The 14,664-nt window shown below is 35.4% G+C and overlaps 1 protein-coding gene across 1 annotated transcript in view; it reads right to left on the bottom strand.

Annotated features, from left to right (window-relative positions):
- The window catches only part of LOC307153710 (DNA repair-scaffolding protein-like), a gene marked incomplete at its 5' end in the record, with an annotated part of 30,379 nt that overhangs the window by 1,821 nt on the left and 13,894 nt on the right, over positions 1–14,664 (bottom strand). The window contains 7 exons of the mRNA XM_079863331.1: positions 1,059–1,149; positions 2,462–2,593; positions 3,251–3,452; positions 4,326–4,385; positions 5,525–5,671; positions 6,532–6,619; positions 11,108–11,266. Coding sequence (XP_079719457.1) covers positions 1,059–1,149; positions 2,462–2,593; positions 3,251–3,452; positions 4,326–4,385; positions 5,525–5,671; positions 6,532–6,619; positions 11,108–11,266 — 879 coding nt within the window. The remainder of the gene's footprint in view (positions 1–1,058; positions 1,150–2,461; positions 2,594–3,250; positions 3,453–4,325; positions 4,386–5,524; positions 5,672–6,531; positions 6,620–11,107; positions 11,267–14,664) is intronic.

The following is a 14,664-nucleotide window of genomic DNA, read 5'->3' as shown; positions in this document are numbered from 1 at the left end:
CTCACACTAATGGAGGGATCTAACATATTAACTCTGAACAGACACAGGTCAACAACCTTATGGACCGTATAAGACGAACACATGCATCCGGCATTCCATGAAGTCGACATGCAACGGTGTTCACGTCCTGTTTTACTTCCATAATCTGACATGTTTCTGAGTGAAACAAGACATTTCATGTGTGGGATTTGAAGAGTTATTTCACATGCACATAAATTAGCCAATTACAACCAATCATAATAGAGCTCATTTAAATACTGAAGTTGTAAAAGCACACTATAAGAAATGTGTTTAAATAAATGATTTATCCATGCACATCATTTTTAATGTTTAATTCATGTGCCTTATAATCTTTAATCAAAGTAACTTCCTCTCCCTCTTGCCATCACTTTTCTCCAATGACGCGTTTACTGGCGCGAGGGCGGGGCGACCTGTCACTCACGTGAGATCCACCAATAGCAAACCACAACCATCCAACCAGCCAATCAATTCCACACAAAATCAGGTCTTGCCCTACATTTCTTTTCTTGGTTGAGAAGCCAATTCACTAGAATATATGGAAGAAAAGACTCGCAACTTCCGTTTCATAACGACTTTAATCTTAAGGGTAAAAGAGAAGGGAGAAAAATGGTCAAGTCAGACTAAATCATAAGTGTTTTTTGTGGCTTCAGGAACAAAACAAAATGCCACAAACATGTCCCCTAAAATGCACTTTGGGAAAATTAAATTTCCCAACTTAGTAAAGAAAGCATTTGGGACTCAATAAACACTTCATTTTATAAGATGGCACAAGAAGAAATTTGCAGCTGTAATAATGTTTCTAGGCATTTCTACACAACATTAGTATTAAAGTTCTTCCTTACAGTGCTTAACACTTTTTTTTATTGTGAACAACATTTCACTAATCTAAAGAACCTTTTGTGTAATGGAAAGGTTCTATGGATCTTACATGTTCTTTATGAAACTGCAGATACCAATAAAGAACCTTTATTTCTAAATCTGTCCGCATATCACTGGTTTGGACTTCGAACCGGTCTAGCACAGAACTTTGGACTTACTGTTGTTCTCGAGTCTCTAAACGGCAGCTCTCACACCGGCTGCAGGTGGGCCAGGAGAACGCTGTGCTTTCGTCCACTGCAACAATCACACCTGCACATTAACATATGCAAATCACACATTACAATTATTTCATTGATATAATTGACTAAAATCACTTTGCTGGATGATTGCAGGATAAAGAATGCATTGTGTTAGTATCTAACAAAGTTATATCTAATAATAAATAGTTTACTAGTTTCCATTTGCTTCTTATGAATACGCCCATTCTGTTATTTTTACTACTTACTGAGTAAATTAGCTAATTACTGCTATTTTTACACTTCTGATTTAACCTCAAAGCCAATACTACTGTGGAATTATGAAATGCTATACCCAAAGAATGATGGCACATCAACATAAAAAGTTTGTTTCTTCAAACTTCTGAGAACTTTCAAATTTAGGACATTTTCTGGCAAATAACATCATACAAGCAGTAACACGCAGCACACAAGGACACATCTATGTTAGATAATACACAACAGGCAGAGTGATAAGACCCCTGCATGAACCTCTGCTCTCTGGAGAATCCTCCGGCACGCAGCCAGGAGCTGAAGTTGCTGACCACTGCAGAAGATTATTTGTGCTTGTTACACTTTCGAGTCAGATGATTTGTCTTATCTACAGGGTGAAAGAGATTCAAAGTCTAACATGGAGTGTCAAATATCACATTTCTGTTCTTCAACAGAACATGGAACAACCTGAACATAATGCCAGCATGAAACCTGTGAGAGCGTCACTGTGGATGACCATTACATAACATAACATAACATAACATAACATAGCATAACATAACATAACATAACAACATAACATAACACATATAACATAACATAACATAACATAACATATAACATAACATAACATAACATAACATAACATAACATAACATAACATAACATAACATAACATAACATAACATAACATAACAGATTGGTTTTAGTGATTATGCTTATTCTGCATTCGGAAAGGCAGTGAAACAAATGATTGGCAAAAATGATCCATAATTGGGGATCATTTACAGAATGAAAAACAATACAGTGAGATTGCATCACTTTGCATGAGTTAAAATAATATAAGAGAATGAACAGAGCACTTTGTAACAAAATGAGACTTTTATATCTCAAAACCGGGCAAAAAGACAACTTTCCTTCAATGTGGGGGAGAAAGATCTTTAAAAAGGAAAAGCACATGACAAACCACAAGAAGGTCCCTAACAAAGCATCAAGAACAAAGCCTGAGCCAACAAACAACTGGTTTCGTTTAAGTGGACAAACATGTTGTATCCCCCGGAGATCTGGTTCTGTCAGGCTGGACCGCACCAACTCCTCAAAAACAGGGGAGGCTATGGGGGGAATATACCAACCTGTGACAGAGCAGAGAGAGTATGGGAGGGTTTCTGGACCCAGGTGATCCAGTATTATGGGCTGTGGTATGGAGAAAGACGGGTCCTCTGGTTCCAGTTGGATTACTGTCTGATCCCAGCAGAATATCTGACCTGGTTTAGTGAAAGGAGCATAATGTCACAGAACGTTCTATGCGTGGTTTTAAGGAAAGACAACATGAAGATTTATGTAGGAATCCTCTAAATCTCAAAATAGTTCAGATATGAAGAAGCAGAACCAGAGAGATTTTCTGCTTGAATGGATTCCATTCAGAAGTGCTGAACTTTTCCTTAAAAAAAAAAAAACCGACAAACTGAACTTTTCATGCATTAAAATCTCATGAAAAAATGTCCAGGTCATATTTCAACCCCCCAAAAAAAATCAAAAGGGGAAACAACATTGCATAAACCAAATGAAGCCTATTTTTTTGGACATATTTTGTGACATTATTTACAATTAAGCACAAATTCCAAAATGATTTATTTTGTATTTATTATAAATAATTAAATTACTTGCCTAAATAAATACTACAATGACGCATAAATACATTATATACAATTATTTATTATAATTTATAAACTTGATAAAATAATATTTTCACATTACATTAATAAAAATTTTCATGAAAATGTCAATGCAAAGAAATCTTAACGGTCCAAAAGTTCTAATACTATCATTGTGATTGAATGAACCAGCAATTAGCAAGTCACAATAAAAAAGCTGTGCACGAGACACGTGATGCATTCCTGTATGTCTGTGTGATGAAATACCATGCTCCTTCACTGCATCTCTGAACTTCAGAACGGGCTGTTGCTGCAGGGCGTCCAGGGCTTGTGTTACTGAGCCCCGGATCAGGCAGGACGGGCTCAGACACACGGCTACGGTTCTCCCGTTTCCCTGTGTGTTTGGCTCCGTTTGGAGACTGGGATCTGTCACAAACAGCAGCATCTCCATTTCGCCTGCATTTGAGCTCTGCAAGACCAAGATGCATGCGGCAATCAGTGCATTATATTGAGTAAATTAATATGAACCGACTGGAGGGTTTGAGATTAGCACTGGAATATACAGTAAGACTTTTAATGCGTAATGCACATTTTCTCTTCTCAAAAATTTGGAGATAATTGATGAAATGTGCGAATTCTACATAAATACTGCAAAATTGTGTAAAGTTTGAGTACAGAAATTCAAGGATAAAACAATTATATTTCAATATGAATTTTTTTTTCTATATTAGGATTATACTATAATATTTATTATAGTATATTTCTTTAATAAATTACATGGATATTGGCCCTTAACTACATTATTTTAACATTCATTTGTAAATAAAACTGTTGTTTGCATCACATAAATCTGTCGTTATTACAGGAATAATGCATTTCCCTGGGAATTTTCCCAGACAGACTGTTCATTCATACACCTACACAAACAAAACACATTAATCTACTGTTTATCTACTGTTCACATTAGTATGCAAGCATGACTCTTAACCTCAAATAAAATAAATCCCAGATTATCAAAGTCCAAAGTCAAAGGGTTTGCAAGATCAATCATGTAGATTGTCACTGGATGATGTCACTTACGGTAAGCTAACGTTAAACAGTGCGTATAGTTTTCCAAAAGCTTTTCCAAAGGTGTACAGTTTGGAAGCTTCCCTGAAGGGGGAAAGACTTGGCAAATGTGCTGGGAAAACAGCTATGGCGGGTTCTTAAGAAAAGACAATCCAAAGGGCAAAGCTAAGGCATAACCAGGCATGCCAAGGTGCTCCACAAAGATATGGCTATGATGAAAATGATTATCTGATTTATGCTTTTATTGCTAAAAAATAGTTTAAGAAAACATTACCAATATATGTTTATGGACCACAGTGGCCCGAAAGCTGCAACGAAATCTCAACGATTCATCCTAAAAAACAAAGACAGAACAAATCATTAGAAAATCAACTTAGATTAAAAGAACATTATTTCATGGTTTGTACACAAGTCTTCTTGTTGTTAACTAAAAACAAAACTAAATCTATTAAAATATGTAAAGCTGAAATAGAATTTAAACACTAGATGAAAAATGAAAATTAGAAAAGTTGAAGTGCTAAAATTGTTAAAACTGAAATAAAAATAAAGCTATATAGAAAAATAGCTTAAAAAATGACTAAACACCTAAACTAAAATGAAAGTGAAAACTGAAAATATAAAAATAAAAGCTCATTCAAAATATGAATAAAAAAACATAATATTGTATAAAATTACCCTGTATATAAAATTACACTCTTCCACACCTTTTGACCATTTCCAATACATTTTTTTTTTTTTATTAAAATGACTGGATAAAGATTTGTTTTATTATAATTCATTTATAAAGACTGCACTCACAAAGACTAATTTCCAGCCAATTAAATATTTTAGTGCTGAGCATTATAGAAAAACATATTTATTGACTGTAAAAATCTTCAACACTTTTTAAAGAAAATCTCATGTCTGGAAATGGAAATTCTTTGAAGAGGCCATATTATGCCCTTTTACAGAGTCCTGATTTTGTTTTTGGGCTCTATCCCACTCTGTCAGTAATGCTCTGTTTAGTTCCTGTCTCTATGAAGCCCCTCCCTCTGAAAAGAAATTATTGTAATTTATACAAATTATACGTTTTAACCACTTGGTGGAATTGGCAGACGTTGTGGTAGCGTGTCAAAGCATTCTAGACTAGAGTATAAATATGCATTATAGGTGATTTCGAATTAATAAATGTCGATATACAATGGTTAGCTACATACTATTAAAACTAATTGTGGTCTTGATATATTAAGACTGCTGACTCTCTAGAACAATGACAAGGAAAACTAACTTTGTCGTGCTCCGAGAGCCCTCTAGGGGTCGGGAGCATTTCCGTTGTGTTGCGGCTTTATTTCGTTGTGTTGTACATTTTCCGTTGTGTTTCATTTCGTTGTGTTGTGAACTTATGTTTGCTTTTTAAATTTCGTTGTGTTGTGCTCTACTGGGCCACCGGAGATAAAAGACATTTCTGCCAATCCGTTAGTAATGATGACATACTTCTGAGTGCTGTACTTGAAGGATCTCTCTTAGCGTCTGAAGCACAGGTGGTCGGTACAGTGGAGAGTCAGCCTGTCTTGATACCGGAACCATGTGACCCTGCTGGATGCTCAGCTTATAGCAGAAACTGGGTGGCGGGACTCGATCCTGGAATGCACAGAATGCCCTGATTATTTAAAAATCAAAGTAGAGAGTTCAGAGGGGTCATTTAATGGAAATAAATATCATTTACTTGTTTCACTCAACATAGTTGCCTTCAACTCAGATTTTATTTAAAGAAAATAAACAGAAAAAGACGCTCATGAAGAAACCTCTATAAGCTCATTAACATATGCCTGCCCACATTTGCATAATCCCGCTCTGGAATAAAAACAGTGCAAGCAAGCACCACTAACAGTTAAAGTTCAAAAGAAGTGTCTTTCAAGACATAAAATACTACGAATAGTATAAAACAGTCCCTTTAAATATGCTTAAAGTGCTGCTTTTTTAAACCCAAGGTAGAAAAGAAACAGTTTTAGGCCTAATAAAAGATGTAACTTCTACTTATCTGTCACGAGCAACACAATATGTACAAAACAACCAGATCTTCTAGGGGAAATTTGAAGATGCAGTTAACATTCATGATATTCTGATCTCTAGGTCAGTGTAAAACTCTATGGGATTTGTTGCCCATGTTATCACCAGCTAGGTGAAAATCTGACGTATAAAAGCAACAGCCGCATGATTTATCATTCCCGTCCGTAGCACAAACGATAATGAAAGAGTTGTTAGTACTGTTAGTAAGAGAAACTGCAGTAATGTTTGTCTAAGCAACCACCGCTAATAAGTAATTTTGCATCTTTGAGCTATGAAGGTTTATTTATATGTACTTTGGTTAAGTATCCAGCGTGGTGGTTGTTTTGACATGATGAGCCACTACCCAAGTGGAATCTTCCAGAAGCAGGAGATATGTGCGATAAATATGAAGTAAACACGGCTGTGATTTATGATGTGATCTGAAGACCTACGCTGGGAGACTGTGGCAGATCGTCATGAGATTTTGGATCAACCGGAGGAGGCCACAAACTGTCAATCATACTGAAGAGCAAAGAACATCTGCAAAGAGAAGAACAGAGGAGGGGGGGGGAAACAAAGTTTCAATCTCTGAACGTTCATATTCACGGATCCTTCCAGAAACAGGGGAGCTATAGGTGGAGTGTTTACAATGTCAGTCTCATTAGCTTCGGTTAGACTGACGTGCTGCCAAGTTGAGCTTCTATTGCAGATGAACAGTGTCTGCTGACAAGAACGAGATCAGTTACACTAGCAGGCTGAGGCTTGTTCACACACAAACACACACACGCACGTGCACGCAAACATACACCACAGAGGTAAACAGTCTGTCATTAAAACATTCCAGAATTAAATTATTTCTATTGAAAATGGTGATCATTTAATATTTGGTAGGCTAGGTGTTATGTTAACACTCCAATTACGAGTTTATGCATCTAAAATAACATTTCAGACAGACTGACAAACAGAGAGATCAGCTTCGTCTGTGTTCGATTTAAAAGATCGGCAGATAAACACTACCACAATCCCACAATTATAATGGATATGGCATAAGTAGGTAACAGGGCTATTATCGTTAACTAAATCATTAAAAAACATTTTTGTTCATTGGAATGAAGCTGAAATAAAATAAGGTTCTGTCAGGACCACTACCGTCAAATACGATTGACAATTAGCATACAGTTTGGATTGGCGGTATGGTCCCGTTCTGGGCGAGAACTCCCTGCGCATCCATGCAGCCTAGCATGGATAAGAGCAGGGAGAGCAGCAATAACCCCCCTTGGGGTAAACAGAACTGAACCAACATGAAAGTTTGCAAATATATATAATTCAAGATTTTAAAGTACAACATAATTGAGAATTTATTCTGATTCAAGGGGAATCAGAATGCCAAATCCTGACTGGAGACAGGAGGAGCTGGGGATGGAGGAGGGTAATCAGCTCCTGAGAAACACGATAGCTGCTGATAATACTGAAGGAGCTTATATACAGTATGTATACGGTGATAGGCGTCGTATTCCTATAGGTAGATGTGGATCAGCTGAGGGTCAGCTGATGCGAGCTTGACTAACGTGACCTGCCAGAACTAACGCTACGCTATGCTTGATTATTAACATTAGGTGGAAAAACTAAACGGAAATTAGAAATATTGCCTTGGCAAATAACTGAAATAAGTTTGATCTATTCTAAAGCAAAACTTTTAAGTTAAAGTTAAATTACTAACTGCAAATAAAAACAGACTAAAACTGAAATAAAAATAAATGAAATAGTAATATAATCCTAATATTTAAAAATTAAACTAAATTGAAAACGTAAAACATAAAGCTAATTCAAAATATTAATAAAAACTATAATAGTATATAAACAGTACTAAAATAACACTGAAAGCTCATTTAGCTAAGCTTTAGCGTATGTGGGCTTCAAAGGTTCTAGAAATTTAGTTAAGAATAAAACTGGGTAACACTATTCCGATGGTCCACTTTAGACATTCTAACTATAAGCAACTTTGCAACTACATGTTAACTTATTCTACTAACCCTAACCCTGAACTAACAATCTTCTGCAGTCTACTCATACTCTAATGAGAGTTAGTTAACATGTAGTTGACAATTTACTTTTTAAAATTTGGCTAAAATGTGTCAAAATAAAGGGTCAGGTTCATTTTAGCAATAAGATCCTCCTTGCTGTAGGGTTCTCGAGTCGCTATATCAGAAGTTCTTGATGTTTCATTACAGGTTCTTCAGTTCAGCATAAAGATTCTTAAAAGCTCCCATACATAGTGGAGCTTAAAAAACTTTTTTGAACCATGTGTGTGCCTCAGTGCTGTATGATCTGATCATCCACAACCAGTTCCACAGCTGTCTTAATCACAGTCTAGCTCTCCTTTTCCTGTGACCCGCTCAACCGCCCTATCCAGTCCAGCGGGGCGAGAAACACGGCCGAAACACTCAACAGAGAAGCAGACTGAAATTAAGATAGACATTTTAATGTCTTGCAGTACAGACAATCGCACTGTTCCTTTCTGGAGAAAGTCCTGAGCATTAACTCTAAAAACACTCACCTTTTCAACCTGAGAATTTAGATTTTCTTGAAACAGCATTCAGAGTAAACATACCAGATGAAACAAAGAGAAGATGAGCAAGATGACTGTCAGAATGTGTTATGCAGAGACATGTTAAACAGATCCAAACATGTACAAAATGATTTATTTGTTGTTCACCAAAAATAAATAAATAAATACAATTCAGCCATCATTTACTCACTCTCATGTCATTCCAAATAGGGTTATTACCGTTAACTAAAACAAAAACTATTAAAAACATTTTAGTTAACTGAAATAATGCTGAAATAAAATATAAATATTAAAAGAAAACCGTAAACAATACACGGCTTTAGAAGCACTAAAATTACTGATTGGAAATAAATGCAAGCTAAAACTAAATAAAAACTAAAACTGTAATAGAAAATAAATTCAACCTAAATAATGATATATATATTTAAAAAAAAAAAAAAATAATAATCATATGACAAAAGTAAAAAACTAAATTACTAAAAATGAATTATAATAGTATATAAATAATACTAACACTGGTTTCAAAGAAGTTTCTTCTATGGAAGACAACAAGAGATCCAGGCTGCTCTTTTCCATATAATGAAAGTGGATAGAGACTCAAAAAAATGATAAAATTACCAAGAAAGTAGTTCATTCAGTAGTGACATATGTACTAAATTCCAAAGGTTCTAAAGCTGATCACTAGCTTTATGTGAGGAAAAGACCAGAAGTTAAGATGTTATCCACTGAAAATCTTCCCCTTTACTCTGGATTTGATTGTTTTAAATAGAATATGACAGGAACAGGGGCGGAAGGGAATATTATTAGTAAATGATGACTTAAAATGCATACTTTTCTTCACAAAATGCTATCATATGGCTTTAGAAGCCATGTTTAATGTGTTTAGCATCTTTTTGGAGCTTGGCAGTCCCAGTACCCATTCACATTCATTTTATGGAAAAAAGCAGCATGAATTTTCGCTATGCTTCTCTTTTTGGGTTCCATGGGAAAAAAAGCACATTGTCTTGAAGTTTTGAAATGCATTAGGGCAAGTAAATGATTATAGAATTTCCATAAATCTCTATTCACCATATAGCCATATATACACCATGAGGCCGTTGATCCCACATAAGCTGTGCATGTAGAAAAGCATCTTGAGTATTCGTGTACATGGCTCATGTTCAGATCCGTGGAAACACGTCACCAGAATTCCCATCACATGCCATCTTTAACTTAAACAACATGGATGTTAAAGGAGTGACCACGCAGACAATCTTGAGTTAGTGGACACATGTAGCGAGATGCCAGAAATGCTTTTCTGCGGCAGACACTCTGACACTGTGAGCTGCTAATCTGAGCCAGCGAGGGTGGAAACAGTAGCTCATATTAACTTTCAGTTCAATGGAGTGCAGTAAAGCTCACTAATGATTTACAAATAGTCCAGAAAACAGTGTGTAGGTGAGACAAAATACGAAGAAGGTAGAAACTGTTAGAAATACTAAAGAAATAGACAAAATAGCAATAAATAAATCATTTTATTTCTGACCATATTTGGTATACTTTTTAATAGTTTTATTTATATTCTAAAAATGCATATTACTATTCTATAAATAAATATTGCTTTATTCATAAACTTGATTTATACAATTGAATATTTATTTATAAAAACATTTTTTACTTTTTAATAGTTTTATTAATATTCTAAAAAAAACATGTTATTATTCTATAAATGAATATTCCTTTATTCATAAACTTGTACTATACAATTCAATATTTATTTATATAAACATTTATATAATTAATGATTTTGAAATATTTATGTGCAAAATATATATTATGTGAAAATATATATTAATAAATATATATATATATATATATATATATATATATATATATATATATATATGCATGCATAATTAATTACTGTCCATATTTGCTTTTTAATTTATTACTCTAATTTTTTTATTACTATTATATGAAATTAATTTAATAGTGTGAAAATATATATTATACATACAATAAATAATATAATGATTTTATATTATATTGTGTGTGTATATAAATAATTTATTCATTATATACATATATAGACTATATATGACAAAATTATATCTATATGTATTTGTTTTATGTATATATATATATATATATAATTCATTTATATAAATAAATATTGCTTTATATAATATAAAGTTATGAATAAAGAATATTGTCAGAAATATATATTTTTTTTATTTATTGCTGGTTTTATTGCTGGCTACTACTTCAGTAGTCTATCCATTCCCTAATATCTAGATGCATACTAACTGCTAAGCTGTGGCTCCAAAGAAAAGAAAAGAAAAAAAGTAGCTTTAAGGAAGAGGAAATTAACTTGGGTGCGTTATTCTGGACAGACTTCAATTAATACTCATTAAATGAAAATTATGTTTTTCAGCTCAGCAGGATGTTTTTAGTGTCATGTGACTTGATCACGGACTCACTTGTCACGTGTGAGACGCTGGACGACCCTCAGGGCCTGGAGGAGGCACACACAACCCTCCAGATGCTCAGAGTTCAGCTGGATCTCTGACTCAGTGGACACACACTGCAGAAGAACCTCACCAAACATCCCGTAACTGTCCTGAACGAGAGCACACAACCTGGCACACAAAAAGAGAAGGACAACAATCATTTAACTGCCAGTAGTAAATTATTCCTGACTCATTTGCTTTGCTGCTATTCAGTTTGAGGTTTTTTTATATCGCTTGTTTACTTTATTTGCACTGCTGTTATTTTACTTCTTTTGAACAATTTCTCCTTGATTTTGCAATGCAAATGTTTAGTCTTTTTGTTATGCCAATAATAAAGCATGCTAAACTGAAATCAAAATGGCAAGAAAGACAGTGGTTGAGAAAGACTGAAGTTTCCAGCAGGCATTTGAGTTTATTTGGACAAACTCTTAATGACAAACTATACTCATAAGTAAACTGCACAAAATTAAGACCTGCAAATGAGAGTCTCTGAAGCTTTATCCCAACAACAAACACTCACATAGATACAGATATCGTCTACAGATTAAATGTTGACTTTGGCACCAGACAGGGACTAACTAATAACTTGATCTATGGCCTGACTCGTAGCGGTCACATGGCGGTGTTTCTATACTCAAAATGATATTTTTGCAGGTATTAATAGTCTCTACAGATAGTCACTTCACAGAGACTGGCGACTTTTTTGGAGCCAGTAAACCACAGGACTAAACAAACAGGCTGGGATTTAAATATATTTTCACATGCTAGACAGTGATTTGATTGCACAGTAGAGATAACTATAGTGGAATACAAAAATAAACACAGTTGATTCGTACATTCTTCACACTGATTTAGTTGAAGACGTGTTTATTTGAAAAACTGCTTGCAAGGCAGCTCCTCAAAATAATCTACATTTACTATTTTTCTTCTTCACATTTTCTGCAACTAATTCAGCTGAAACCACTTAATGTGCAGACCATTAACAAACATTGTTCAGTTTAGCACAAGGGTTCACAAACTTTTTGTCAGCGGAAACCATGACCAAAAATATTTACTTAAAGTTCTCCCTGAGATTTTAGGTTAATATTTCAATAATTTTAAAGGTACACAATGTAACTTTTGGCCCTCTAGTGGTTAAAAACAAAACTGCATGTATTTTGCATAAGAACATTGTTTTGGTTGTGCTTCGGCTCTGTGTAACTGTGCGGATGAATATGACACTATGATCCTCTGTTAGAAAGCTACAAATGGCAATTTATCTGTTCAATAAATACCGAGTAATAAAAAACGCCACCTCCACGTATATGACGAGACACTCACGGGTGAGTGACGCATGTATGCAATATCCCGCCACGTCTAAAATATAAACACTTACAATAGGCTTACCATAGTCAATCAGGGTAAGACAAGAAAAAAAAAAAACTTTTGGAAGTATTCATGTATTTGGGAAACCAAAAGATCGCACAACCAACACTAAAGGCCCTTTTACACCAAGGATGATAACGATAACAATATTGTTCTAAAAATCTTTCTAAATATTAAAGAAAAGCAAAGTCAGTCCACAGCACAACTATAACAATAAGGGCACAGAGAAACAATATCGTTGGAATCACTTTCAGAACGAAATTTTACAGCCGATAAACGATAAAAACCTTGACAGCCAATCAGAATCCAGCATTTAAAGCGGCAGAGGACAAAACTGCAGCGTTACTGTCTGCTGGTGTGGACACTAATAGTTATCGGTTTTGGTGTGAACAGACTTAAATCGATCTAGTTCATATAAAATGTGAAATAAAAATTAACCATGAAAATCATACATCTATTTGAAATCTAACTGATATAATTACAATATCTGCATACTGAACTGTGATTGGTCTTTTCTGCCTATTTTCTCATCTATTTCTGTCTATTTATCTCAACCTTTGCTGTATAACATTACAAAAGGCAACATTGACGTTTCGATTCACACGCAGAACCGACAGAAAACAAGATTCTCTCAAGCATCTTTTTATCTGAATTCAGTCGGGTTCGAATTTCTTCTCGGACTGGTTCAGTTTCACTTTTATGACAATCATTTAATACTTATGCTGTCCAAGAAAAACTCTCAAAAAACCGCTTTGTCCTTTACAAGACATTGTGTCCAACTCGGGCCAGATCAAGATAAAACTATGTTGTTTCATGTTTCACTAATAAATGTCCAAAAGCGAATCTGCTTTCAACATAGATTAAAAGACTGCATAACGCAAATAATTTGACTGTTAAAGCTAATGATGTTTGTGCGATGTGAGATGACCTTTGATGAACCATGACTGGCATATCGGGATTCGGGAATCATCCTGAACTGTGGTTACCCTGTTGTAGCACTGCTAAAGAACACGGGGTTAAGTAAGTGTGGTTGTGAACACTGAGGCTTGTTTAGACCCGTGTGTCTATGAAACCAAAGAACAGGAGGGGTGACTGGGCAGTAGCACTTTGTGGTATATGGCCAGGTTGATATGAACAACCCCCTTCTTTATTCCCTTTCCATTTGAGGCGCTTCCTCTAACGGAGCAGGACAGAGGGCCGATGTCCCCACCGGGTTTCTGTCATTGGTCAGAGGCAGTCACTAGCTACTTTCAGGAATCTGTTATTGTGAGTGTTCACAGGAATTCGCAGCAACTTGGAGGCGCTTCCAGGAACTGGGATCCATTGAGCTTGTCCAAACACTCACACAAGCGGCGCACAAACACATACACACACACACACACACACACACACACAAGCCTACTCGATGTAGGTACCCCACTACCCCTCCATTTCCTTCACACATGCACACAAACTTCTCTGGCCGCTGATTGGTTAAGGCACAGTGGGCGGGATTCCTTCCGACACGGTGCCGGCCAATGGGAGCAGAGCTTTTGATAAACAGGTCTGTAATTTGACACGTAAAGCACATTGTGTTCCACTTCTTCTTGAAAACATCCAACCCCTCCTGTCTGAGCAAAGAGAACTTCTTCAGCCTGTTTATACTGCTCTGAGTTTTTACTGGAACAACATATCTTCTTGGACCAAAAGTTAAATGCTAATTATTGTCTGGAAACTGGCCACAAAAACGAGGAGGAGGAAGGGAAAGAAAATGTATACAAAAAAAAGTTTAAAGAGAGAGAAAGAGGGAGAGGGAGAGGGAGAGGGAGAGAGAGAGAGAGAGAGAGAGAGAGAGAGAGAGAGAGAGAGAGAGAGAGAAACTGCAACGTAACTGCAAACTAACAGTTGTAATGAAATGGGTGGCCTTGTTGAAGCACACCACACGTGAAAAAAACAGATATTGTCAACATCTACGCTGCATGCTGGAGGCTATAAACAGGGAAAATGAGTTTCAAACATATGCTTATAATCTTATTTTAAACCTGTTTTAGTGAAATTATAAACAGAGCCAGGACAGCTTGAAAATAAGGAACAATACGTCCATTTTGCTAATGCTGTTACTGTTAACTAAAACTAAAAATATTTTTTGTTAATTGAAATAAAGCTGAAATAAAATTAAATCT

This window comes from Squalius cephalus, assembly GCF_949319135.1.
Source record: "Squalius cephalus genome assembly, chromosome: 25".
NCBI lineage: Eukaryota > Metazoa > Chordata > Actinopteri > Cypriniformes > Leuciscidae > Squalius > Squalius cephalus.
Note: the sequence above shows the minus strand (reverse complement) of the source record. Positions and strands in the feature narration are given on the sequence as shown.